Source organism: Ctenopharyngodon idella, chromosome 14 (genome assembly GCF_019924925.1).
Source record: "Ctenopharyngodon idella isolate HZGC_01 chromosome 14, HZGC01, whole genome shotgun sequence".
Taxonomy (NCBI): Eukaryota; Metazoa; Chordata; class Actinopteri; order Cypriniformes; family Xenocyprididae; genus Ctenopharyngodon; species Ctenopharyngodon idella.
In genome coordinates this window covers 15,290,822-15,318,573 of record NC_067233.1, presented here as the reverse complement: position 1 = coordinate 15,318,573, position 27,752 = coordinate 15,290,822, and the positions used below count along the sequence as shown (strand labels likewise).

General features: G+C 37.4%; 4 protein-coding genes across 6 annotated transcripts; 2 read left to right on the top strand and 2 right to left on the bottom strand.

Annotated features, from left to right (window-relative positions):
• The first annotated feature begins 120 nt into the window (after positions 1-120).
• LOC127494197 (uncharacterized) lies at positions 121-6,775 on the top strand. 3 transcript variants are annotated; one of them, XM_051859909.1, is made up of 5 exons: positions 121-640; positions 963-1,050; positions 1,144-2,297; positions 4,021-5,479; positions 6,121-6,775. In XM_051859909.1, exons 2-5 carry the CDS (start codon positions 963-965, stop codon positions 6,462-6,464), a joined length of 3,045 nt encoding a protein of 1,014 aa, XP_051715869.1. In that variant the 5' UTR covers positions 121-640; the 3' UTR covers positions 6,465-6,775. The 3 variants fall into 3 exon arrangements, with proteins under 3 accessions (XP_051715869.1, XP_051715870.1, XP_051715867.1); XM_051859910.1 differs by lacking the exon at positions 121-640 and having other exon boundaries at positions 796-1,050; positions 1,144-1,676; XM_051859907.1 differs by lacking the exon at positions 121-640 and having other exon boundaries at positions 796-1,050.
• Positions 6,776-7,179: 404 nt separating this feature from the next.
• On the bottom strand, positions 7,180-9,810 carry cryba1l1 (crystallin, beta A1, like 1). Its single transcript, XM_051860855.1, has 6 exons — positions 9,673-9,810; positions 9,284-9,372; positions 8,942-9,060; positions 8,711-8,852; positions 7,773-7,915; positions 7,180-7,686 (listed from the first exon to the last, which is right to left on the bottom strand). The coding sequence occupies exons 2-6, from the start codon at positions 9,356-9,358 to the stop codon at positions 7,539-7,541; spliced, it is 627 nt and encodes a 208-aa protein (XP_051716815.1). The 5' UTR covers positions 9,359-9,372; positions 9,673-9,810; the 3' UTR covers positions 7,180-7,538.
• A 484-nt stretch (positions 9,811-10,294) lies between these two features.
• On the top strand, positions 10,295-14,679 carry crybb1l1 (crystallin, beta B1, like 1). Its single transcript, XM_051860857.1, has 5 exons — positions 10,295-11,433; positions 11,527-11,645; positions 11,737-11,869; positions 11,958-12,100; positions 13,037-14,679. Exons 1-5 carry the CDS (start codon positions 11,341-11,343, stop codon positions 13,206-13,208), a joined length of 660 nt encoding a protein of 219 aa, XP_051716817.1. The 5' UTR covers positions 10,295-11,340; the 3' UTR covers positions 13,209-14,679.
• A 1,379-nt stretch (positions 14,680-16,058) lies between these two features.
• On the bottom strand, positions 16,059-27,202 carry cabp2b (calcium binding protein 2b). The gene is made up of 7 exons (XM_051860854.1): positions 27,116-27,202; positions 25,700-25,942; positions 17,438-17,468; positions 17,223-17,354; positions 16,694-16,803; positions 16,464-16,611; positions 16,059-16,344 (listed from the first exon to the last, which is right to left on the bottom strand). Exons 1-7 carry the CDS (start codon positions 27,200-27,202, stop codon positions 16,319-16,321), a joined length of 777 nt encoding a protein of 258 aa, XP_051716814.1. The 3' UTR covers positions 16,059-16,318.
• Positions 27,203-27,752: the final 550 nt, after the last annotated feature.

The following is a 27,752-nucleotide window of genomic DNA, read 5'->3' as shown; positions in this document are numbered from 1 at the left end:
TTTGCTAAATTTTATTGGCGCGCCCCCGTTGTCAGTCAACAGCTGTCATTTTTTGTTTTGTTTGCTTTTTTATTTCAAATATCTGCCTAAAAATATTTCACATATAATCCATAATAAAATAATAAATAAATATTAAATATTTTACATAATAATAATAATAATGATAATAACATCTCTGTTTGTGACTACAAATAATATAAACGACCAAATGCTATAAACAACTATAAATGACCGTGTCCTTAAAAATAACGTGTCCAGTTTTGCACGTTCGCCATTAACATTTTCTTCGGAAAACGTAAAAAAGTATTTTTTTCTCTCTGATGGGGACGCATAAAATGTGCCTTTCTTTATGCAGTCATCACTAGTACAGCTATAATAAAAATAAATAAATTAAATTAAAACATTAAAAAGAAGAAAAAGCGATTATTTGCAAAGCTACATCCTCAGACAGTCAGACCCACTCTGGAAATGTTTGAGTCAGTTCAGCGCGGCAGTGTACGCAAGCCTGCAGAGCTCCACGAGTTTGTAGTGATGCACGCGCGACCTTTCTTAAAGTCCAGTGACCTCGACACACACAGGAGAGACAAATTTGGATAAAAGACAGCCGTTGTTGCAGTATCTCATGTCATAACGGCAGAAGGTGAGTATTTAGTTTTTATTCGTTGAGATTGTTTTTACTGTTGACGACTGGGTTCGTTTCTATATCAAGCATGGAACTAATTTAGTTGCATACATCGATAAAACACAATTAAATATTTATCTACGTATAATTTCCATTGGAGTGCATGAAAAGGACATCATGTTAACAACTTTTTGCACATCTCGCGACATCCCATGTGATCACCGTGCACAGTTCCGACCCTAAACAGGTGTCTTTACTCGTGCAAAGATGCAAGGAAAAACGGCATTGCATATTTATAATGCTCTGCATTTGTGTTTGTGTATCCCTGCGTTTGTCACAGATGTTGACGTTCGAGGCGCTTCTCGTGAAAGAGCTGCAAAAACAGCAGAGCAGGGCAGAGTTCTGTGACATTGTGCTGCAGACTCAAGGTTTGGCATCTCATAGAAGTCCATCCTCTGCTCATTAGTCGATCTTTTTCCATCTTCCATTAAGATTGCTGTACTCTCTCCACCCCTGTCCAGGTGTTTCAGTGCCAGTGCACAGCTGTGTGTTGTCTGCCTTCAGCCCTTGGCTCTGTGGAACTCTGTCAGCCATGCCATTGCCCAGGAATGGACAGAGACGACTGATTGAAGTCCAAGCCGTGGAGGCCTGCACGTTGCTCAGTCTGGTCAGTCTTCTGTACTCAGGTCAGTTCAATGAGGACAAAGAGGAAGTCCTATTAGCAGCCTGCAAACTAGGCATCAACATACCTCAACGAGAAGCAAAGAGGTCAGCAACTGAGCAAAACACACAGAAGGAGTGTACAAAAGAGGTGGCGGAGAGAGAGTGCCAGACCGAGACTGTTCCGACACTCCCCTCTGAATGTCAAAACCCCAAAGAAACAATTGAAACTGTAATTGGCCCATCGTCATGGAGGAGCGATCAGGGGCTCTGCACGTACACTGATGACTCTGATATCACCCTGGCAACACTTCAGAACGTCCAGGGTAATCCAGAGAACATGCCTTCCTTTCAAGTCATGGATGTGGTCCCTGAAACTGCTATGTATCCTACAGTGAGTGGACCTGCCTGTTTGCCCCAGGTCTACGTATGTCCCCCTGCAGCTTCATACCAGCAGCCTGCAACCCCACTGCCAACTCTCCCTCACCCTTCTCATAGTGCATATGTTGAGCCATTGGCTAATCAGGACCAGGCAAGATTAGGGGGCGAGGAGTGTGTTTTAGAAGCATTTGCAGAGTTTGAGAACAATATCCCAGGTTTTATCAACTACTTCCTTGACACTAACATCTCACAGGGCACGGGGCAAAGGGAGCAGAGTCAGAGAGGGACGAGAGGGGACATTAAAACTGTGGGAAGGGCAGGAAGGAGGCGAAGGGCTGGGTTAAGCAAAGGATTTGCTCTGAAGGGAGAAGTATTGAATATTTGTAAAAGAGAGCAAAATATGAATAGGTGCGGAAGGGTGGTGAGGTCAGCCTGGATGGGGCAAGGTGGAGGTAGGGTTGGCAGGGTGCTAGACACAAGGCAAGTGTTCAAGAATCAAGAGAGGCTTAAACGGAGACGACAAGGCAGAGGAGCAATGAAAGAGGAAGGAGAGAAAGGCAGGTCTTCATCAAGGGCCAGACCCAGACAGAGACAGACAGGGAGCAGAAGCAAATTGGTAGAACCAGTGTGTCAGGTAGGTGTCTCATGACATCTTCAGATGAGGAGGTATGATAAGGAGGTATGACATTAAAATAACAAAAATCTTCAATTTTTATTCACTTTATGGTTTGAATAAATTATTTAAATGAATCATATCATGATTAATCAATATCCTTGATCGTTTGAGGAAAAAGAGCTTAAAAAGTGTTACTTTGGATAAGAGCATCTGCTTAAAGAGATAGTTTACCCAAAAATTTAAACCTGAAGATCACAAAACATAAAAGAAGGTATTTTAAAGAATGTTAACCAGACAGTAGAGTTGTCAAAAGTACTGACTTCGTTACCAAGTCAGTACTGAATTGTTGTTACCAAGACAGTACTGAAACGCTCCCATGTGTATCCGTGTAAGCGCTCGGTGAAGAGCGTCATTGATGACTATTTACAACATGTTTTTGAAGCGTTGAACTTTGAAGCTAATCATAGACATGTCTGATGAGCGCGTCAACACAACGGCCAATCAGAGGTGTTTATGAATCCGCTATACAGCACTCAAAGCATCACATTTTTTAAATTTCAGGAAAAAAAATAGTCTAGTACAGTTGTCAAAAGTACCGACTTCGGTACCAAGTCGGTACTTTTGACAACTCTACCAGACAGTATTTTTTTTTTCGTACTATGGAAGTCAATGGCTACCGTCAACTGTTTCATTACCAACATTCTTCAAAATATCTTCTTTTGTGTTCAGCAGAAGAAAGAAACTCATACAGGTTTGTAACAACTGTGAGTAAATAATGACAGAATTTTCATTTTTGGGTGAACTTATCCCTTTAATGAATACATGGAAACATATGCTGCATTCACACCATGTCGTAATTACCGTAGTCTCAAGATGACAGCACATGACGTTATATTCAGAGCTGTTTACGTCCTCGGACTGGGAATTATGCATTTCTATGTCACCACTCTCAACTCCTAAATGAATCTGCAGCGTGGTACAGCAGTCACATGGTAGGAGCTCTCAGACAATTCCCATCTTACAAGGTGTAATTACGAGCTCCACGAGGACATGAACGCTTTTTACAAGTTGAAATCACGTAATTGTGTAACTTGCAGTGCTCAAAACATTATCCCAGATCTGACAAGACATTCATTTAGACTAAAATGTCTTTTTCCGAATTTCCATAATGTGGAAAACATTGACACATGATGCTTGCGTGTCAATTTTTTTATAATTTTACAAAAATTTCTTCAAAAGCTTATAACATTACAAAAGTTTCTAATTAAAAAAAAAAAACCGCTGTTCGTTTGAACTATCTATTAATCAAAGAATCCTGTAAAAATATGATTTTAAGCAGCACAGTTGTTTTCAACATTGATAATAATAAGAAATGATTCTTGAGCAGCAAATCAGAATATAAGAATGATTTCTGAAGGATCATGTGACATTTAAGACTGGAGTAATGATGCTGAAAATTCAGCTTTGCCATCACAGGAATAAATTACATTTTAAAGTATATTCAAATATAAAACAGTTTTTTTAAATTTTAATATTATTTCATTCCAGTATTTTTGATCAAATAAATGCAGCCTTGGTGAGCATAAGAGACTTATGTTAAGAAAATCTTTCCAACCCCAAACTTTTGAATAGATGAAATATAAAAATATAACAAAATGTATGATATGACCCCTTCAAATTAAACAAAGCAGTTACTCTAATATTCTCTGAAATAAAACTTTTTTTGTCACTTTTTGTGTAGGATACTGCTCCACCTCCAAGAAGAAGAGGTCGCCCCCGCACACGTCCCTTGCCCCAACAAAATGTTTCCCGAAATTTCAGTGGAACATCAGCACCTGAGCAGAAAACCATGAACCATCCAGCTCCATCCCTGTTGCATACCGCACCTCTCCCAGCAACCAATCAGACCAGCCTCGCTCAGCCAATGGACTGGCTAATAGATGACGTCATTGCACAGCTCCCTTTCATGCCCAACAATCAGCACGGAATAACAAATACTGTCACTGTAGATTCCAATGTGGATAATGCAAGAGAGCAGTCTTCGGTTAAGCTCACAGATCTTGGTATAGTCCAACCACAATCTGAAGGTGAGCTGACTGACATACTTGATAGTTTTCTGAGAACGTTTGAGCAACATGTTGGTATAAGCGATTCAGATGTTCGAGACGGGATGGTGCCCAACGTAACAGATGGTAGCAAGACCTGTGGACATACAAACACATCCAATGCACATGCCACTTCTATGAACACAACACAGGGGTCAAAAGCCTCATTATCCAAGAACAGGCCACAAGTCTCATCTGTTCATAACCAAGTTTCGCAGAAACCATCAGGGTATTGGCAGGTGTCAGGTGTGACAATGGAGAAATCACTAGCACAGCAGGGTGAAGAGAAGACTAAAACTGGCAGGATTACCAGAAGCCAAAGTAGGAAGAGGCAGCTGGAAATTTTCGAAGAACTGCCTAGGAGAAACGAGCTCCCAGCAAAACGGAAGAGAGAAAGGAAAAAAGAACGACTAGAGAAGCCAAAGGTGGACACTTCTCTACCGAGAGAGAAAAAAGGACGAACTAGAAAGCGGCATGGTGAGCAAAAAGGCACAGCTGATTCAAGCTGCAGTGTTGCGAGCGCATTGAGGAGAGTCATAAACACGGCCAATGCTCGAAACCTGAAGTGTGCCACAAAAACAACTTTACAGAAGACTTTAGATGGGTCAAAATCCTCAGAGTCGCATGATCGCAAAGAGTCCAATCTTATAAAAAAGAGACAAATGGGTCATGCTAAAAGAAACACAACCAAAACTCTTCTTGAAAGAAGTACGTTAAAGGTGCAGTGCAGTACAGAGACTTCACAACCCAAATGGCCAGTCACAAATAATAAAACCACTGGATCCCGTCCAGCTCTTTCTGCTTTTGAATTAATGAAAAAGATCTTGGAAAATCAGCAGAACAGAGAGGAAGAGCAAAAGGGAGAAGATCACAAAATGTGGACTGTGATGAAACAGAAAGGAGAGGAGCAGCTGACAAACATTCAAGTACATGGAGTTGAGGTAAAAATGACTGACAATGGAGAGAAAGGTGGTAGAATTAGGGTTGAAGAACACAATAATAACAGAATAAACCAAAAAGATGAGAAGACAAAAGAGAGAATGAAGGACGCTGGTAACCAGATGACCATATGCCTTCAGAATACTCTGCCTAAAGGTAAGAGCTCAAAATAATTCAGTTATTTGCAGATATTAGAGATTTTTGTAATGATTTGGGCGATATTGGATGTGCAATTGCTCGTGCTCATTTCCCCTATTTTACATTTATATTACCTTTGTTGTCATCTAGTTCTCACTTAAAATTAATTAAATTAAATGTAATATGTAGCAAATCTCAAAATGATTTTACTTTATATTGTTTTGATGCCTAAATTAACGTATCGCAGTGTTATTTATATTATTTTAATTATTTATTAATATTTTGTTTTGTGCTTTCGTCATTTTTATTAGTTTTTAAATATTTCTATTTATCTTCAATTCATTTTTTTATTTCAGTTTTAGTCATTTTTGTACTTTTTTGTTAGTTGCCAATACAGCATTTCTAATTTTTCTTCAAGTTTTTTAATTTAATATTTATATTTATTTTGTTTCAGCTTTGTTCCAGTTAGCAAAAACAATTTTTAATAGTTTTAGTTTAACAATAACCCAGACTTATAGCAGTTTAAACAAGTGATTTTTTTAATATATATTTATTAGAATGATAATCTATTATTATTTGTTTATTGGTTATTAGCAATAACATGAAAATAATGATTATTTTTTTATTATAACTTTTTTCTGGTAATTATGTATTCACAGACCGTAGCATGTCAAATGGAGAGAGATTGACGGAGAACAGCTACAATAAAGCAACACTTGAGACTGCTGACTCTCTCAATGATTCTCCTTTTCAAAGATTCAGCACAGAAGGCGTCATGCTTAAAAACAGGTCAGACATGCCTTTTGTCTCACATGCACTGGACCCCACTGTGCCTCTTGAGGCGGCCAGTTCAGAGGATGAGGAAGTTGATGTCGTGGAGGTCTCTAGTTCTTTGTCCGAGTCCTTCTCAGTGCTGCCGGTCACTGTGGACATTGTGCCCAGCACAGAGGAGGAGGAGGATGAAGACTACGAAATTGATGTGATAAGTTTAGGATCTAGTTAAGCATGTACAAATTTCTGTTACTGTTTAGCATCAGAGTTCTGAATAAATGTGTATCGATGCATATTTGTAGAACATGGTACCCTTTTCCCTTTATATAATTCAACAGTTCACACAAATCTAACAGTTGGCAGTATTTGCTATTTTGACTTTGGTGGCTTCAGTTTCAGGCATCAGAAATTTTTAGAGTTTTAAGTTCTGAGTGTTAAAGTTGTTTATTTGTGTGACAATCGTGCCTTCTTGTAGATAATGAAACTGCTATTAATGTCCAGTTTTCTTGTCAGAATGTTCAGAATAAAAAGACATGGATCTGACCTTAGTTGTTCTTGTGTTCAAATACAAGTTTCTGCATGTTTGATAATACTAAATCATGTATAGTGAAAGAATAAAATCATGTACTTGACAAAGTTTGATTTGTCTTGGACAGCAGGCAAAAAGCACCTGTCAACTAGAGAAATTCAACCAAACCTCCAGCAAATCTGATTTCTGAGTTTACATCATATGTGTGATGAATCAGGATTCACAACTTCTCCATTATTACCGACAGTCTTATTACAACCACTCAAAAAGTGCAAAGATTTTGATATGAAAATATGAGAAACTCATCAAACTCATTAGTGTTCATTTGAAACTTAATGTCGTTGTTTAATGAACTTGATTATGGATTGGTTATAATGAAATGTTACTCACATCCTCACACACAATAACTGCACAGAACTGAGTCACTGAAGTGAACACAGGTTTATTTGTTAAGCATTTATTTGTGATGTTTTTGTCCTCCTCCTACACATTACACCTGAGCTGCTCTCAGCCAGTCCCCCTCCAGGGATATGGCCTAACTTAGCTTGGTTTGCATTGGTTGTGTTGAGCACCTCGGGAAGGTGTTGTTTAGCACCTGACATTAGTCATTGTCGATAAATGTGATCGGCACCCTCGTGTAAAACACGATGGTATGTGTGTGCGGTGTGGAATAGCAATAAAAAGACACTCATTAGGAAAAACAGTGAGTGTATGTGTAAAGCGTGTTTGTCGGGCGGCAGGGTGATTGGTGTAGTGTCCCCCGGTGAGTCTGAGCTCTTAGTGCTGGATTCTGCGGATGGACTGGATCTGAGGGGTCTGGCTGTGGGAACCCCAGTTTCTCCAGTGCTGATAGTCTCCGCTGTGCCTCTCACACTCCATGATGTACTGCCTTCCCCTGTATCCTGGGAACTCGTAACACACGAAACTACACGCATAGATGGAGAAATGAGGGTCAGGTATTTCTGTGCTGAAAGGAAATAAATACAGAGAAAATATAAAGAAGAGACTCACGCGCCACACTGCACATGCATGGAGCCCACTTCAGGGCCACACCATCCCATGGCCTGCAGAGAGGGGTAGTCGTCACACAGCTCCGCATTGCGGCCCAAGAAGTTCTCCTTCTCGTAGATGATCATGCGACTGCTCTGGTGAGACTGAGGGGAGAGCGAGAGAGAGTTTGAACCCATATATCCACATACTTAAGTGATTATATATCGCACAACAATATATAAAGCTGCAGGCATTCATTTTTTACCTTATTAAAGTTCAAGAGATAATAAATAGTGAATAAATAAGTAGTTGTTTTGAATAAATATGTTGTACATCACATGAGAGACTCCAGTCATATCAGTAGTCTAATAAAAGCTATAAATATGATAAAATATTTACTATACAGAAAATCTCAACTGCTTGATTGTTTATAGTGTCACAGAATGTGATATATTAAAAGTTGGATATATAGTACATCCAATTTTGCATACTGTACACTCATGTAAAGCAATATATTATATAGCAAATCTTGGCAGTATGATCGTTTATGTTGTCGCAAAATGGTAAATATACTATATAGCAAATCTCAAATGCCTGATTGCTTGTATCGTTGCAAAATGTAAACTATATTGTTTCTAATCTGCTAAATGTGTCTATAAGGCTTTAAGATATTAAGATAGTATAAACATTAACATCAAGATTTTCTTCAAACAGTGTGTACTTTGAAAAGGGCTATACAAATAAATTTGACTTGACTTTGATTCTTGATTTTTTTCATGGAGTGGGTCGCCTCATTGGAGCTGCCATGTTGAGGTCGCATGACCAGTCGAATGCTACTTGCTTTATCTAAATAAATCCTGTTATGGACACTTCCACTTGATGAATAATTATTAAGTATCAGCCAGCACAAAATACTGTGTACTTTTAGGATTTCTACTTTGAGAAAGGAAATAACTCACGGCGCAGTAGACAGGTCTAAAAGACATGAGTCTCTCCACGTGGTAGGACAGGTTTCCACAGTAGGCATCCCAGTGAGGATACTCTCCTCTCTCCAGGATGAACTGCTGTCCCTGGAAGTCATGGTGCTCATAACCTACCCAGCTATTGAAAAAGAATGTCCAGTCATACATAGGCACATACTATTGGATGAAAAGTTCCTGAGTGCACATTCATTTAACACTATGACTTACGCGCCACTCTCCACACGAATAGAACGGATGTTGTCGAAGCCACACTCCTGAATGTTGCAGCATTCTGAGGTGAATTCCTGACATTTTCCCTGGAAGTGTTCCTGCTCAAACACAGTCACCTGGGACAGCGGAAGCACAAATGTAAAGTGTGTGAAAATGTTGTTTTCTTATAATATATATGCAAAAGGTACTCAAATAAATGACTTAAATGGGTTTGTTTGGCATGTGAAATTAGTGGCAGCATGTTGTATTGATCCAGATGCATTATAACAAATACATTTTTGAGATTTAAGATAGGCAATTTCAAAAGTGACTGAATGTAAGCGTTTACTGACAGTTTACCTTGAAGAAAGGAGCCATTCCCATGCCAGAGCTGAACATGGGCTGCATCATACCGTATCGAGAGAACCTATACATCTTTTTTTTTATATCTAAAAACAAACAGAGGGGGAAAAAAAACAGAAAACATAGTAAATATCAATGAAAATAATTAGATACAAATTGTGAAATTAACTCAAATAAATAATCATTTGTTAGTATTAGAACTGTGTTCTATATCATTAGGCATTTTATTATTAATAAAATGTATTAATAAAGTGTTAATAAAATTGTTAGATTTAAATCAAAACCAATCGCATAATGTGGCCATACTGAGATGATGTTTGTAAAGTAGACCATAATAAGTTTATAATTGTGCCATGAGCTCCGTGAGATGTAATTTGGGATCTTACCGTTTTAGTCACTGAGCTCGAGAGTGGCCTTAACGCCGGTTTCGCGTGGAGCTTTGAGAGAACCTGGCGCTTCAGTTTTATATCGACCACCGCGTGCGCGCACGCCTATGCGCGCACCCGCCATTGTGCGCGCGGTGCGCGTGGAATGCCTTCTGATGGGCTCGCGGGACAGGGGGACAGGGTCGCCAGCTCAGCACATACTATAGAAGTGCCATATGTGAGCCCATTCACTGACAAGTGCAGTGCGTTTTAGGTGAAAGCAGGAGACACAAAGGGTTTGGCCCCAGTATGTTCGTGCAGGTCAGCACTCCTGGTTACAATGAGCCCAAAATGCTGGGATTATCTTAGTGAACTTGCTCCAACTGAGTGTGGGTTTGAAATGGTGTATTTGAGCTGCTGTGAGTAAAGTTGATGCTGATTTTCATGCAAGTTACCATTTTTACTCAAAGATTTGGGGGACCAAATGTAAAAGTTACAATGTCTGGTTTAAAAAAAAAAAAAAAAAGATATATATATATCTTTTTTTTTTTTTTTTACCTGGGACATCCATGGTTGGATGAATATATAAAGACATTATATAAAGATATGTATATATAAACACAGCAATAAAACTACAAATGTTAAAAGATTAGTAGGAAAGTGATTGTACTTTATCAGTACAATCCATAACTAACATTAAGGGGGGGCATGCATGTCCACCCAATATTCATATTAGATTAATGGTTGATTGTTGAATAATGTTTTCTGTGACACAATGTTTTTATACATTTGTACATGTTGTTGTTATTATTTACTTGTATTTATTTATATATTTATTTGTAGGAGAACAGCCATATTTTGTGTATGTGTATATGTCACTACTTTTAATTTATTTTAATTTATTTATTTATTTTTAGTCCCCCAATGCTGAATATGTGACTGAAATGAAAAACTCTGTAAACCACTATTAAATCATTGGTAAATTAGGAAAAAATCTTCACCAAAGTTCATCAAAGTTCAATTTCAGTCTCTAAAATTAAACTTTTGCCCCGATACTGCTTATGTTTCAGGCTTGAAAGTTGAAGATTGTGTGATGATTTGTTAGGAGTTGGAAATTTTTTCTGACTATTTCATTCTCTATGTCTCATACACATCTACTCTCTTTCTCACTCTGTGCTGATGATGTGGGGCTTCTTTTCTGTGAGTCTGCTGAACACGGCATGTTTCATTGTGTCAGTGTAATCCTTACAGACTCAGCGCCAGGGTATAAGAGCTGCGGGCATGGCCAGACGCAAACACTCTCAGAGTGAACCCTGGGTACGGACACACACTCACTGAACACAGGTAAGACAGCAGAATATCCACTCACATACACATAAAACTTTAACCTAACAACTTGGAGAGTATAAGAGGGTTGGTTTTGATTTGCATCACCATAATGAACACCACCACCCCACACTTCCCCTTTGCCCCTACCACTTTGTTTCCCCAAAGACCCACTATATCCATTCCAAACATATATTTTTGACTTTTTCATCTCCTAAAACACTTTATCCCTCTCTTTCAGCATAGACAGGATCAAATATTATGTATACTAGAGGTTGCCCCTCCCATTTCTTTATTATTTTATATTAGTTATATGAATTTCCTTTTTATTAATTCTCTATTTTTAATTTTACCTCAGGCATCATGTCTTCCAGCGGAGAAAAAAAGACCGCCTCCCAGACCGACGGCAAGGCAGCCCAGAGCAAGAAGTCCGAGATGGGCATGATGTCCTACAGGGTAAATCTTTCAAATAAACATTCACATGTGCATGTCTCCTACGCTTGGATGTCGATTTAACATTACACTAACAGATTTCTCTCTCTCCATTAGATGTATGTGTTTGACCAGGAGAACTTCCAGGGACGCATGATTGAGATCAACGCCGAGTGCATGAACGTTTGTGATATGGGCATGGACAGAGTTCGCTCACTACGTGTGGAGTGTGGACCGTAAGCATCACCATCAAGTCTGAATCTATGTAATACGCACAATTTAGTAAGAATAACATATCTCACTCACCTCTTTATGTGGCCTCTGCAGTTTTGTGGGCTTTGAGCAGATGAACTTCTGCGGTGAGATGTACATCCTGGAGAAGGGCGAGTATCCTCGTTGGGATTCTTGGAGCAACTGTCAGAAGAACGATTACCTGCTTTCCTTCAGACCTGTCAGAATGGTGTGTAAATGCACACACAATGCTCTCACACCTTCAGGCCTGTTATTAGAATGCATTCCAAATGCATTGACCACTTTTTCTCCTTCAGGACCCTGAGAAGCACAAGATCTGCCTGTATGAGGTTGGTGAGTACAAGGGCCGCAAGATGGAGATCATGGATGATGACGTTCCCAGCCTGTTCTCCTACGGATTCACCGACAGAGTTGGCAGCATCATGGTCAGCTGTGGAACGTAAGTGCAATGTACCTGTGGCCCATGAGGTTTCACTTGGACAAACCTCTGTGCGCTTCCCAAAAGACAAATGTGGCTGTCAAAAACTGTAAACCACAGAAAAATACTTTGAAAGTTTATAGATATAAGAATAACAATCTTGCACAACAAGATGTGTTGGGAATTTAATTACAATATTAAAGAGTTAAGGATGTTTAAATCAGTGTTATTTTAGTACCATTTAGATTCTATTATTATTTTTTTAATTCATATTTTGAATTAGCTTTTATTTTTATATTTTCTGTTTTCATTTTAGTTAAAGATTTAGTAATTTTGTTGAGTGTCTTTTCGTTGAGTGCATTTTTAAAAAAATGTTTATCCATTTTTTCTTTCATTTTTACTTGTAGATACTTTTAGTACATCAAGTTAAACTAAATGAGAAATTTTGCCTTGGCAACTAGCTAAGATAAAATAAGTTTGTGTTTTTTTATTTTTATTCTTTATTTCATTTTGGTTAACCTTTATTTTAATTTAAGTAACGAAAAAATATGGTTTTACCTTATAACTTATAGTTAACTATAACAACCCTGGTTTAAATATATAAATGAGTTTAAATGGATAGTTCACCCAAAAATGAAAATTTTGTCATCATTTACTCACCCTCATGTTGTTCAAAACTTGTATAAGTTTCTTTTTTCCACAAAACAAGATATTTTAAAAAATGTTGGTAACCATACAGTTGACTTGGAGCTGACTATGGAAGTCAATGGCTGTCAACTGTTTGATTACCAACATTCTTTAAAATATCTTCTTTTGTGTTCAATAGAACAAAGAAACTCAAACAGGTTTGGAACAACATGACGGTGAGTAAATGATGACAAAATGTTCAAATGTTCCCTTTAAACTGGTTCAATATCAAAGTTGCACAAACTAACCTGCAGATCTTTTTTTTCTCAGCTGGGTGGGCTATCAGTACCCCGGATACCGTGGCAGCCAGTACCTGCTGGAGAAGGGTGAATACAGACACTTTAACGAGTATGGCGCCCGTTGCCCTCAGTTTCAGTCTGTGAGGCGTATCCGTGACATGCAGTGGCACCCGCACGGCTGCTACACCATGGCCAGCAAGTGAGGGCCAGACCCGGAGAGGAAGAGGAGAGGTGAAGTAGAGGGAGAAGGGCGCAAGAGAAAGGAGACGAGGAGAGACGTCTGAGAGGCTGCATCTTCCCCATGCCACTGTTATGAAGGGCGGATGTTTTCGAGGTGACAGACTCCCTGACTCACATTGCAGTCTGTGTCTGTCGAGCTGTTAAAGCCCAGCAGGGCAGTGATTCTCCCAGGCCTCTTAGTGTCTCTGTGTAGGGTGGAGGCACCGATAAACACACTTCCCTCTTCCTCCCTAGTTCCTCTCTTCTCTTTCTCTCCTGCATCATGGCTTCTTTTCTTTCCTTCCATAATTTATTTACATTTTTTTGTCATCCGTTCTATACCCTGCCCACATCCCCCTTTTCCCCAGGAGGATGGAAAGAGAGAGGGAGAAATTAAGGGATGAGGAGAGTGAAGCTCTTGTGCCCTAGAAATCTCTCTTTGCTTGCTGTACAGATTCCTGGTCACCTTTTCAATAAAAACCTAAAAGCTTGATAACAAATTTTGTCTTTGTCAATCTGTTCATGTCATGCATATATAATCATGGCTGTTAATAATAATCATGAGGCCCAGAATGAAATTTGCACTATATGAAGGACAGCAGTGTATTTTCACAGGAGTGTGAAATGTAATGTCAGTTTACATGTTGTGGGTTTACATCCTGATTTTTAAAGCATTTTAATTAAGTTAGATTATTTTAATATCAATTATTTTAAATAATAGTATGCTAAATACAGTACGTCTATGCCAAAAGTCCCCAGATGGTCTTACCGTAGATTTTTTTGATGTAGGCTATGGATCCGTGGCTGATATCGCCCACTGTCCATTGCGCTTTGGATGATTCGGTTCAACTACAAACACGAAAAAAAGAGCCAGCTGCTATAGGCCTACCTTTGACGCATACGGGATGCCTCACATTACCGTAAAAAAGACACGCCAGACAGTAAAAACGTCCACGGGGCCGGTCAAGGAAAAGCCTTTCTCTGATAGCCTATTATTAAAAGTGCCTCAACAGGGGCACGTTCAAGCTCAAACCGGTGCGCAACGTTTTGCTACGGTTTCCGGGTTGAACGACATGTTTCCTGGAAACGGTGTGCAACGGGTTTGAGATACGTTTTCTCTTGTTTGGTGGGTGTGTCAAAACTGTCAGCACAATCAGCAACAGCATGTACATAAACCACGCGGTATTAAAGAGACAGCTCGCACAATGGGTATGAATGTAACATAAAAGTACTATACATATTTATATATTTTGCTAATGTATTTTAGAGTGACACTTTCATAAACTTTTCTATTCTCCTCTGATTATATAATGGTAAATATTACAATATCATAGCACAACAATAGTGATCATCAATAATGATAAGCCTAATACTCACAATAAAAAATAATAAGGTCATAGATCATAACACAGTCTCGGAGGTAAGAAGTGGATTATCCTTCATCTGAAATGTTTGTCTTTTCATCCTGAAATGCGAGGTAGGCCTAAATGTTGGATCACAACAATTAGAAACCACAGTTTTCACAAATCCCTTCAACGCACCACCGTTTCCGTTTAAAAAACGTTTTGCAACGTTTTGTCAGGGCTGAACGCAGCCCAGCCTTTTTTTTTTCCCTCAACAGGCTTCAGCTTCAGACAGACGATACAAGTGACGTAAGGACACGTCGCATTAACTCTTCTGTTTCTACAAATAAATACAACCCGATTTTTGCCTGTGTGGGAGTAGGTAGTAGCCATGTTTCTAAATCATGAAAAAGTCATAAATTTTGTCAAATATAAAAAGCTACACATATATTTGCAGTTTTAACTGATCTTATGGGTTAAAATGTCAATCAAATCCTTATTCATGAATGACTGGAAAAGTGAAAATGCAAATGACTAAAAGGTAAGAAAAAATGGCCTTTGTCTTTGAGGATAGTTAAATTACATTTCATCATGGTACTATCAGAAAGGGACAGAAGTAGGCCTACTGCTTTTTTGGAATGGAAGGTTACGGGGAAGGACATACTGCCCTCTAGTGGTTCATTCTGGGTGAAGGTGTTAAAGCCCCCCCGTAGTCAATAATTTTATTTCTTAAAACCCATCTTTGATCACCAAAATGACATTTAAAAAAATAAAATAAAATAAATTCTGTGGGGGGAAATCTATGTTTTAAAAAAGCTTGAATGTAACTGTACACCCTTGCTTCATTTAGTAGTACTGGTTTAATTCAGCCATATATGTTTGAACCAGAAACTGATTCAGAAGAAGTGGAAGAGTGAATTACAGGCTCATCTATAAGTCGATGTATCAGAATGGTAATGCATTTTATCGCTTTCTACAACGTCGGGCACATAACAGTATGATTAGCCTTTTGCTTACGTTATCAAACAGCTAATAATGTGTTGCTAATGTTACACATGTTCCCGTTCGCCATCTCGGAGTCAGGCAAGCTGCCTTCTAAAAATCAGCATCCTTAGAAACGCTTTGAACAACTTAACATCAGTGGAGCACAGGCATATAGTTCACCATAGCATCGTAATATACATAACTCACCAGCGATATTGCTAAATGTACCCAATTTTTCATATCAACAGGAAAATATTCCGGGATAACCTGGCTTCTCTTGAGACTCCCCTGCTTCACAGTATAGTTAATGTTGTGCTGTCTTTCTTCACTGCAGATTTAAGAAGAAAATATTCAGAAGTGGTGTTGACTTATGAATTTGCACATGATTCGTCTTAGCATATTAAAAACACCACATAGACATATAAACAATATTAACTTGATTTTCACCACAGGGGGACTTTAAAATCACAGTCTGCTAAGACAAAGAGAAGAGACACGAACAGGTAATTATCAAACCACTGTAATCAAATTATTTTATTAAAAAAAATTAAGCACACTATACAAATTAAATACACTCATAATCAGACAAATATATCAATTAAACAGTACAATTACAACATTACTATATTGAAATGAGACACTGCGTAATAATGCTTACTTGAAATTAAAAATAATTTTTACAAATTGTATCTCTTGAAGCCTATCGAAAACATTCAGATAGCTGCACCATGTGTCCCTCGTAGTGACTTATGAAGATGTGGCTTCTGTCAACGTGACATCATCCTCACAAATTCTGGAAGGTTGAGTGAGGAAGAACAAAGAGAAAACAGAAGTAGAGTATTCAGTAAGGTAAACTGAAAATGCTAAGAAATGCAAATATTAGTTGTCCTTATTTATCCATCATTCTCTCACCTTCAAAATCAACCAGTCCGTCCCCGTTAAGGTCGGCATCACGAAGTATATCGTCAATATCCCTGGGATTCAGCTGTTCTCCCATCAGCTTTTTCATGGCCTCTCTCAGTTCTGTGACGCTGATTTGCCCATCACCATTGGAGTCAAACTGCACACCGGTAAAATGCTGATAAGGCCACTGATGGCTGCAGTCAACACAGTGGTGTGTGTGTGTGTGTGTGTGTGTGTACCTCTTTAAAGGCATCTCTCAGCTCCTTCACTCCGATCATGTCCGCTGTCTCTGCCAGCATTTTGGGGCCCATAAGCTCCACAAAGTCCTCAAAGTCAATTTTACCCCCACCTTAAAAAATACAGAGTATATATGACTTTAAACTCCACCTTTTTTTAAAATCTATTTTTTATTCTTCTCTAAATTAATACAAAAAATATAATTACATTTTATTATTTTATCCTTAAAAATACAGAGTATGTGCCCTTAAACACCAGTTTTTTGTTCTATTTTTTTTTTTTTTTTTTTTTTTTACATTTTTCTCTAAATTATACAAAATGTTTACATTTTAAGCTATTATTATATTTTATAATTTTATTATCAACAAAACAACTTAAATCAGAAGACTGAAACATGTAATTTAATTAAAAATCCCAGATTTATGGTCTCAGTTCCCATATTATGGTCTCAGACTTTTGGACTATAATACAGTGCAATAATATCTGCATGCACATATTGCCACAGATCATAAACGCAGTGATCTCACTCACTTATTTGTTGACTCAGTTCAATGAGTTCCATCTCTGTCGGCATGTATCCCATCGTCCGCATGCATTCGCCCAGGTCCCTGCAGTTGATGTATCCTTTGTTCCTATCAAACTCTTTAAAGGCTTCTCTTAGTTCTGCATAAATACAAGGAAAGAGATGTTGAAATGCATGTTTTCCAGTCTGACTCTTGGGTGAGGTGTGTGTTTTTTGTGAATACCTTCTATCTCTTCTGGCCGCAGTTCCCTGTCCTGTTAAATCAAGAGACATAAGAAAGATGTTAAACACTGATGTACTTGAAGACATGTCTCTGTTTGACATGATCTCTCTCTCTCTCTCTCTCTCTCTCTCTCTCTCTCTCTCTGAATCATCAAAACGACTCAGACAAAACACATGGGTAGGTATGTGGAAATGAAAAACTGGGGCAAAATGCAAGTTTGAGGACTGGTTCTTCCAGTGTGTAATAATGTAGTGACATGGGTAGTCACTAGATTACACAGTGAAAGTTGCCTGGCAACAGCTAAAAGATAAGGAGATTTGGAGGGTTTAACTTGAGGAGGGCCCAGGGAAACACGCAAAGCATAAAGAGTGGATGAGGTTAAACAGAGTGCCATATGAGAAAATCCCATAGTTGATTCTCTTTTCCATTTACAGCTCTATCTATAATACTCAATACCATATAGTACACACATGTATGCATAAACTAGTGGATTACATATGCCGCAAATCCAGTGCAGAACCCTTTCTCATTTAACTGATTATATCATATCCTCACAGTGACTGTTTAATAAAAAGCATTGTTAAAAATCCATTGTCATTCATCTTAACCAGAGACAATATTTTTTAAATCATTGTGAAATTTAAAGTCAAACAATACATACTTTCATTCAGCATGCATTAACTGATCAAATGTGACAGTAAATACATGTATAATGTTACAAAAGATTTCTATTTCAAATAAATGCTTTTCTTTTGAACTATTCATCAAAGAATCATGAAAAAATGTATCAGTTTCAGCACAACTGTTGACACTGAAGATTAAAATGGCTGCTGAAGATACATCTTTTCCATCACAGGAATAAACTATATTTTAAAATATATTAAAATAGAAAACAGATATTTTAAATGGTAATAATATTTCACAGTATTATGTTTTTACTGAATCAAAACAAATGATCAAATAAATGCAGCCTTGCATGGTGCGGTGGATGGATGGGCGGATGTGACTGACAAGAGGGAAAATGCACACGGTTTTTGGTGCCTCTTATGAAACACACCGGGATAATATTTTGCCATGAGTAAAATTACTTTAAAAAGGCTTAATGTAGGCTTGTAGTCTTATATGAAATAGATGTATTTATTATTGTTTATAATAATTTGATTAGCTTTTAGTTAATTATTATGAAAACTATAAAAACAACCTAGAGCCATATACAAATGTAATTTCTTGGAAAACATAAAAAAAAAAAATAAGAAAAATAGAAACCATGGAATAAGTTCAAATTTATTTTAAATATGTTGTGGTCAGACATAGACGTAAGCTATTTAATTAAATTAATTTCTGTAACTTAAATCATTAGAGTTAAAATAGCATATCATTTCAAGCTTATTCAGATTGAGTTCTGCTTAATATTATTAGTTTTGAGTTCACATTACAAGTATTTTTTAAGTTGAATTACCTTTTTGAAAATTTTAAGTAAATGAACTTATTTCATTTAGCAATTTTCACCGTTAGGTTTTACAGTGTGAGCATAAAAGATTTATTTCGAAAACTATCCCAAACAATTGAGCAGTAGTTTTGGACAACTTTTGATGTCTGCTGAACAAATAAGCTTTAGCAGGAAAATGAAACAAACCTGCAAACATCACTTTATTTCCCACTTTAGGATGAAATATCTTTCGATTCCCTGCATGATCTTTTACAACAAACCAGTGGAGAGAGTGAAGAAATGTAGTAGATGATTCACAACGATGATGAGAAAACTGCTGAAATGGTTCAGATGATGTGATCTTTTCTATTAATGCAAGTGGAGAATGTAGATGTTTTAGTTTTTCATAGTACATACGAGCTGTGACTTTGCGAAGCCCTGTCTTAGGAAGATGCATGCTGGTCCGATGATATTATGTAGCATGGTGCAGTTTTGAACCAGTGCATTCAGAGGCTCCTTAAACTCAGAAGTTACTTCATTTTCTCCGTCTGCTTCTCCGGGTGGGCGGGGCCCTGGCGCCACTGGCCCAGCCACTTTACCCTCAGCCACACCCTTAGGGTGGGGCCAAATTTTACTTGAGACATAATCTAATTAAGCACAGTTCAGTCAATTTGTTTGACAGTTTGTCCTTAAACTACTCAAGTATTATGATAGTGATAAAATACTGATTACTTTCTTTACAAAATATCTATATTATTAAAATCTTAAAGGGTTAGTTCACCCAAAAATGAAATTTCTGTCATTAATTACTCACCCTCATGTCGTTCCACACTCGTAAGACCTTCGTTCATCTTCAGAACACAAATTAAGATATTTTTGATGAAATCCGAGAGTTTTTTTCTTAATAGAAAACAACGAAAGTACCACATTCAAGGTCCAAAAAGGTAGTAAAGACATCGTTAAAATAGTCGACGTGAATACAGTGGTTTAACCTTAATGTTATAAAGTGACGAGAATGCTTTTTGTGTGCAAACACAAAACTAAAATAATGACTTTATTCAATAATTTCTTCTCTCCCCTTTCATTCTCCTACGCTGTTTATGTTCAACGCTTCCAGGTTCTACTTCAGAACGCCGAATCAGTATTGGCCAGCTCCTGCGTCAGCATTATATGCATGCGTTGTGCTGCTCATGTGAACAGCGTCGGCCAATACTGATTCGGCATTCTGAAGTAGAACCTGGAAGCACCTGGAAGAAATTGTTGAATAAAGTCATTATTTTAGTTTTGTTTTTGCGCACATAAAGTTATCTCGTCACTTCATAACATTAAGGTTGAACCACTGTAGTCACTTTGACTATTTTAACAATGTCTTTACTACTTTTCTGGACCTTGAATGTGGTAATTACATTGCTTTCTATGGGGGATAAAAAAAACCTCTCGGATTTCATCAAAAATATCTTAATTTGTGTTCTGAAGATGAACAAAGGTCTTACGGGTGTGGAACGACATGAGGGTGAGTAATTAATGACAGAATTTTCATTTTCGGGTGAACTAACCCTTTAAAGTCTAATTTCAATAATATATTTAACACAGAAACACAGTTTACACAGACACACAGGCCCTGACCTTTAAATAGGTTTTTCTTACCTTCTTCATTTTGTTTTTCATTGATGGTTTGGTGCAGTTTCCCATGCCTTAATCCTCAGTGAAGAGGTTTCCCACCTCCCCTCTTACGTCCTTTTTATATAATTAATTTATAGAGTGGGTGACAATACAACACTCACCTGCTTCCATATTAAGCTACTTAAAGTCCACGTTGTTTAGTTACTAAAACCTAAAACCCAACCTAACAAATGTCTCTTTTAACCTTTGCATTCTTTCTCATCTCAGACCCTTCTTTTACCTATTGGTCAAAGCAAAACTCAAACACTAAGCATATTTCTCCCAATTCTTGCCATTTTCACATCTCGTTTAAAAAATCTCCATGCTTCTTTCCTCTCTTCCCTATCCACTCACTTTCCTCACAGATTGCAGCCCCATGCAAATGATTTCGTTTGCGAGCTGAAAGAGAGAGATGCAGAGCGGGAGGGGAGGTATGGGGAGGGTGAGAATTAGACGAGAAAAGGAGAAGCTTTTTTAATCTCTCCCCCTTTTTCAGATTAAAGATGGAGAGCCATGGTGATGTACAGACTAAGAGCACATGGAGATTTGAGAAACAGAGGAGAAACAAATATTAAGTGCAAGAAAGAGCAGTGGTCGATTAACCGGGCGATATTCAGCTAGTTTGCTTTTTCCCAATGACTGTTTCCTTATTGTGCAAAATAAGTGTGCATTTAATTCAGTCAAATTCTGTATTGCTCAAAATTAAATTATCATTAAAATATTAAATGTAAAAATTTAAGACCACTTCGACAATCTGAGATTCAAAATTTCATTAAAAAAAAAAAGTTTGAGGACAAAGAAACGTTATATAAAATTAAGAAAAAAAAAACCATAATATTCTGTGCTATTTCTAGACAAAATGTGTGGCATTGATCATGTGATCTCCTTTGTACAGACTATTCTTATTTGGATCATTTCAAATCATGCTAGAAAACATAATCATCAGGTTTTGCATAAGAGTTCATGTATCTCGAGTGCAGCTGTTGTTGAAAGCAAAAAAAAAGACAAAAAAAAAAAAATACTAAGACATTCTGAAATTCATGTTCATTTTTCACTTCAACTATTCACTAAGATTTTTGTACTCCGAATATAATTTTTAATAAAAAATTGCAGCATTTTCATTAGTGGTCTCGGATTACGCAGTCATTAGCTGCCATCAGCCAAATGGATACTAGATATCAGTATCAGCCATATATAAAAACAAAACATACTGGTAGACCACTAAAAGAGTGCTTAGCTTGTATAGTTACTAAGAGCCAAATGGAGAATACAGGAGGTTAAAAGCAAGAATGATTGTGTCTTTTCAAAGTTGTTTGTGTGTGATAATCCCAGACTAATCAAAACACATCTTTGGGCAGACGAACAGAGAACCACTCTTTAATCCGCACTCATATTTTAGTAAAACCCTGTGACATTGCCCTGTGTTACCAGCCTGCCAGAATGATAATCTACTCTAATCCACACACACATATACACACTTGAGTATTAAACTGTGTTTCTGTGCCAACATTGGGGTTTGTTGTTAAAAAAAAAAAATCAGCAAAAAGATAAATGCCACTCTTTATTGTATAATAACAATGTGACGCATTTGTAGTGTGTATGAGGAAGAATTTGTTTGAGTCTGTATGTTTGGGCCAAAAGATTACATTCAAGTCAGTTCAGGTTACTCTATGAGCAGCTGAGCATTGTGGGACTGTGGAGTCCCAGATGTGAGTTCACCAGCTGCTGCATGAGTAATAGCAATCATATAGAGTTCTGTGTGTGTATTGACAGAGAGACACGACAGGACAGAAGAAAAATAATCCATTCAGGATATGCTGCTATAATCAGTGTTTTTTTCTTTGCTATCAGAGTTGACAAAAAGCAATACACACAGATGTGCATATAAGTGGTTGTTTAAGAACAAGGATCTTAAAGTGACCACTAGGAGGTGCTGGAGGTTTGCGAAAAAAAGATTTTACAAAATGTTTTTGAAGTCTGTTAACTTAAAATAATTATCAAATATGTTTAACACAATAATTAAAGTACACTACTTTGGAACAATATCTATTGTAAAAAAAAAAATATATTTTAAAGGGTTAGTTCACCCAAAAATGGAAATTCTGTCATTAATTACTCACCCTCATGTCGTTCCACACTTGTAAGACCTTCGTTCATCTTCAGAACACAAATTAAGATATTTTTGATAAAATCCGATGGCTCAGTGAGGCTTGCATCACCAGCAAGACAATTAATACTTTCAATGCCCAGAAAGCTACTAAAGACATATTTAAAACAGTTCATGTGACTACAGTGGTTCAACCTTAATGTTATGAAGCGACGAGAATACTTTTTGTGCGCCAAAAAAACCAAAATAACGCCTTTATTCAACAATATCTAGTGATGGGTGATTTCAAATCACTGCTTAATGAAGCTTTGAAGCTTTACAAATCTTTTGTTTCGAATCAGTGGTTCGGAGCGTGTATCAAACTGCCAAAGTCATGCGAACCATTGAAAATTCGTAACGTTTCGAAACCCTTATGACGTAACAAAGCCTTGTTTACTGAAATCACATAACTTTCACGCTCCAAACCACTGATTCAAAACAAAAGATTCGTAAAGCTTCGAAAAAATTATGTTGTCTTTATAATAACACTTTTTTCCCCCTCACACATTACAAATGGATCTTTACATGTACATGAAAATCTAAAGATACTTTTAAGTTTTAGGAACTGGGTCCCTCAAAATCATCTTATTTGGGGGTTCTTGGCCTCAAAAAGTTTGAAAGCCCCCTTTTTAAACTATGTTATCTTTAAAGCTAAATTAATAGCTGTACAGAATTCATTAAAATTCATAGTTATAAAAATACTTTTATATGTTGCAATGGTCCAATAGGCTGAGTTGGAAAACAAAACCTAGCTATCAACCCTTTGTTTTTGAAGAATGCCATATGTGTAGCAGAGATTATTAAATCGATTTAGAAATAAAACACTCTCTTTTGCTTACCCTCCCATTTAAGTGGAGAGTAACTCACATATCCAGTTCAGATCCTCTGCTTTATTTATTGACTTAAAGATAATCAGATGTCAGACTAGTCAACCTAAACTATGTTAACCCTTTTATCTAACAATACCCATTCTCGGGTGACTTAAACTAATGGATAGAGTTTCAGTGAATGCTCTAATGAAAATTACCATGCAAATGTAAGCTAAAAATACCAACGTAACCTGTAATAGTTCATTCTTTTTTCAGTACTTTTGACTAAGCACAAGCAAGAAAACATGTAAATTAAATTCAGCTTATAGGCAATGACTCAGTAAATGCATGATCCTAAATGAGTTTGTAGCTATCTATGTCTCCAAGCCAATTAAATAATTATGAGAATAACAAACAACGATCCCTCTTCCAGAAAGGTGAGTGGGCAAGATTGGGTTTCTAGTGTGCTCACCACTGGTGATTCAAGCTCAATATCCAATGATTACTACTGGATGCAAGGTTATACTAGTGTGGGAATGCAACACCACAAGGCTAAGACCAGGTCGTGAGCGGATGAACCATGAGGGGACAGATGCGCTTGTTAGGACAGCTCCTTAACCTGTCGTCTTGTGCCTGATAATCACCTAACCACCTATCTGCTAATGAAGTAAGTCACTTTGGGACACAAGTACCTTCCCAGAACATCAACATCATGCATCTGAAAACTAAAAATGTTTTACTGGGCAAACATGTTTCATGTGGTCACATCTAAATTAACTGGTTTTAGTCAAGTAAAAAATACTGTTTATGATTGAACAGGTTATTATCAGTGTTGGGGAAAGTTATTATTATATAAGGTAATGCATTACAATATTGCGTTACTCCCTAAAAAAGTAACTAATTGCATTACTTAGTTACTTTTTATGAAAAGTAATGCGTTACAATACTTTTGAGTTACTTTTTCTCACCTGGGCTGGGCTTGCTTGTTTTTTTTTTAATAACAACAAAGTTATATTTTTGGCAAATGTTAAGGCCCTTTTACACCAAAGGTGAAATGAAGGAAATGCATATGTACACCTGTACAGTAGAGGGCGCAGCCCAAACAAACCTTTCAGCTGTGTGGCCATTCTGGATTAAAGAAGAATAGGATACAGGAGAAGGAAGTTCAACATTCTTATTTCTAAATCTAATCTAAATAAATTTTTGCTTATTAGTATGGTTGAATTAGATCATTGAAGGTCAGCAGCAAAGATATTGGTTAATAAAGTGAGATTAAATACATAAAGTATATTTGTGTAATTTAATATAGTTAACTATTACAGGTTTGCATAAAATTCTGAGATTGCATTTCACTGTTTTTATTCATTTTGAGGAATACTGAATGTTTTTGTGCAAGTGAGAGGAGTAAATGCATGTTCATATTTAGTCTAGAGCTACAATAACCATCATGTTTATACAGCGCACACAACACCTCTGCACTTTATTTCTCTCAACATGAGGACAGGAGAGATATCAGTCAATAAATGTGAAAAAATAAATTACATTACATAACTTAGATATTTTGTTGTAATTTGAAAAAGTAATGTGTTACTTTACTATCTACTTGAAAAAGTAATCTGATTACGTAACTCAAGTTACTTGTAATGCGTTACCCCCAACACTGGTTATTATCATTAACTAATATTAAAAGCTGAAATAAAATGAAATATAAAATATTGCATTGTCAGCTAAATGAAATAGCTTAAGCTGAAGTTGAAGGACTTAAAAGGTTTACCAAGAAACTACCATTAAACTTATGCTTTGACATGCATTTTATTTCATATGGGGATGATTCGCTATGTATACCATTATACCATTTTAATCAAACTAAATATTGAGTTGAGAAATGAGTTGCCGGAGCCCGGCAATGGACCTTCTGTATCATGTATCAACAATGTTACCTAACAGCAAGGTCAAGGAATACCCATCAGACTAAAGATCGGCTAGGGCCCTTTAGCGGTGTAATGGGGTCTTTGGTGCAGTGTTGTAATGGTTTGATCACTCATAGTTTTAATCACTCTAGTCCTATCAAGCATATTAAATTTACATTCATTTATTCTGCAGAACTGAAGGTAGTAGACCACTAAAAGTCTGCTGTAGGTAGAAGGGTATGAAATGGCTATGTGTGAATGAGATATGAATGGTGACCTGCAGGGGGTGCTCTTGTGTAGTCTTACTTGGCCAAAAACAGACTCAACGATAGGTACTAGGTCGAGTTCCACCTTCTCCTTCGATTCCTCAGTCTCAACGGGCTCCTCTTCATTTTCCTCTGCGCCATCTTCATCTCTGCTGGGAGGATGGATGGGCTGATTCTTTCGTTGTCCCATTTTAGGCCTTACATTACCATTGAAGACATCCACCACACCCATTTCAACTTGCTTCCTCTGTTTCTCCACCTTCTTCTTGATTGCGGCCTGAACCTGTCAGAAGGCACAGAAGGTTAGACTAAACCAAGATGATGATTAGGCTAATCAGCAACTGGTGACTAATTATAATGATGACTGCAATTATAAGTTACATAGACCTTAGTCAGGGTAGCGCCATATTTAATTTTTGACAGGAATGAAAACAACGCTGTAGGCTACTGGTGTTGTTTACCAATATATCTATTGTTCCAAAAGACTTTCAGCAGATAAAAACTCCATGAAACCATTTTGAAACTTGCGAGTTTTGAAAATTAATATGTGATTTAGAAGCTTATATAGCACATGCCAATGTAAAGACTGTAAGTCTGTCCCACACAGCATAATTTTCAGCCACGTAAAATTAAATATGGTGCTACCCTTACTAAGATTTGTAAAGGGAGTGAGGCACACATACAGTTTGATTAGAATGTGGGTTGTTTTTTTTTAAGAGAAAAAGTCAAAGTGGGTGAAATCAAAGCACTGGCTAGTAATTGTGGGTGGAGCTAAAACTTTCATCAAGATTTGACTCATAGCTTTTAACTTAAATGAGCCATTCAAAGTTGACTGTATTGTTTGTACTGTAATGTAGACAATAGGTGTGTTCGACTTGAAGTGGCGCTGTGCAGACCAATTGGTGTATGACATCTACGTACCACGAAAGCAATTCAAAAGCATTAGGAGCCGTCTGCTTTGATGTCATTGGTCTGAGCAGTGCCGCTTCAAGTTGAACACACATAATTTTACTTAAACTATTTATCCAGCATAATTACAGTGGCTGTGCACATTAAACTTTAATGTTAACAGTGAAGTGTAAGTTCAATCTAAATCTGCAGTAAACAGAATAGCAAGAAAAAAAAGGATTATTTTTAAACAGGTTTACAGAACAATCCCTCCGTCTGTCATTGGTCAGTCAAAAAGATATGCCCGCCCCAAAACTTATGTCATTGATTGTGCCAATGTTGCTATGCCAGGCTGGTCAGAGTGATCAAACAAACGTTTTTCATGGAAATCAATCTACCAATAGTTTACGTATAGTTGTCTGTGCATACTAAGTTGGGATAAAAGAAATATTTTAACATTGCAAAAATCACAATTTACCTTTAAGCAGATTATATTCACAGCTGGACTTTTTAAAGACAAAAATCAATGTCCAGAAATCCAAAAAAAAGCACACACATGCATGACTACCTGTTTCGCTGTTCTCTCCGGTGGAGCGCTCATGCCGCCGGTACTACCTGCCCCTCCTGCTGATCCCTCTCGAATAATCATGAACATCCCTGCAACAATGGCACGCTCTCTCTTTCTCTTCCTCTTCTTTCTCTCTCTCTCTCTCACAGTAAGACAACACCTGTTTTACCCCTCCCAGTATGGGCCTGTCAGAGGTTTCCTCCGTGCAACTACAATTGCTACTCTCCTGTGAATTTCTCAGAACTGTGTTCAGTAACTCAAGCTGAATTAGGAAGGCCTGATTAAATGTGGTAATGTTTCTTCAAAAATCAAAAGAAATCAATTTAAACCTCTTTTTGCTTTGCCACATCTTTCATTCTATATTGATGCATATGTCTCTCCCCATCTGACTCAGACGTCTGCTCCTCTGTAGAAGTCCACAGTTTGTCCTCCTTCTCTCTGCCCAGGGGTGTTTTATCCAGCAGGGCAAAGAAAGACAGAAGGATACCGTGTCTGCTTTTTGCCCTTCTAACATTCAGAAGGTGACACTCTATCCATCCGATACCTCTCTCTCCTTATCTTTCGTTTGCCCTTTTCTGTCTAGGCTGTATTCTAAAGTGCATTGGATTGGTAAGATAAGGGGTTTCTGTGTTAGTAG

Coding starts and splice junctions, on each gene's coding strand:
- cabp2b (XM_051860854.1), bottom strand. CDS start 27,202: ATGTTCATGATTATTCGAGAGGGATCAGCAGGAGGGGCAGGTAGTACC. Junction 17,469..25,699: donor TTGAGTCTGTTTTTGGCCAA/GTAAGACTACAC, acceptor TTGATTTAACAG/GACAGGGAACTGCGGCCAGA. Junction 16,804..17,222: donor TGAACTGAGTCAACAAATAA/GTGAGTGAGATC, acceptor GTATTTTTTAAG/GTGGGGGTAAAATTGACTTT.
- cryba1l1 (XM_051860855.1), bottom strand. CDS start 9,358: ATGTATAGGTTCTCTCGATACGGTATGATGCAGCCCATGTTCAGCTCT. Junction 9,061..9,283: donor GAATGGCTCCTTTCTTCAAG/GTAAACTGTCAG, acceptor CCGCTGTCCCAG/GTGACTGTGTTTGAGCAGGA. Junction 8,853..8,941: donor ATTCGTGTGGAGAGTGGCGC/GTAAGTCATAGT, acceptor CTTTTTCAATAG/CTGGGTAGGTTATGAGCACC.
- crybb1l1 (XM_051860857.1), top strand. CDS start 11,341: ATGTCTTCCAGCGGAGAAAAAAAGACCGCCTCCCAGACCGACGGCAAG. Junction 11,434..11,526: donor TGGGCATGATGTCCTACAGG/GTAAATCTTTCA, acceptor TCTCTCCATTAG/ATGTATGTGTTTGACCAGGA. Junction 11,646..11,736: donor CTACGTGTGGAGTGTGGACC/GTAAGCATCACC, acceptor TGGCCTCTGCAG/TTTTGTGGGCTTTGAGCAGA.
- LOC127494197 (XM_051859907.1), top strand. CDS start 921: ATGCTCTGCATTTGTGTTTGTGTATCCCTGCGTTTGTCACAGATGTTG. Junction 1,051..1,143: donor CATTGTGCTGCAGACTCAAG/GTTTGGCATCTC, acceptor ACCCCTGTCCAG/GTGTTTCAGTGCCAGTGCAC. Junction 5,480..6,120: donor TCAGAATACTCTGCCTAAAG/GTAAGAGCTCAA, acceptor ATGTATTCACAG/ACCGTAGCATGTCAAATGGA.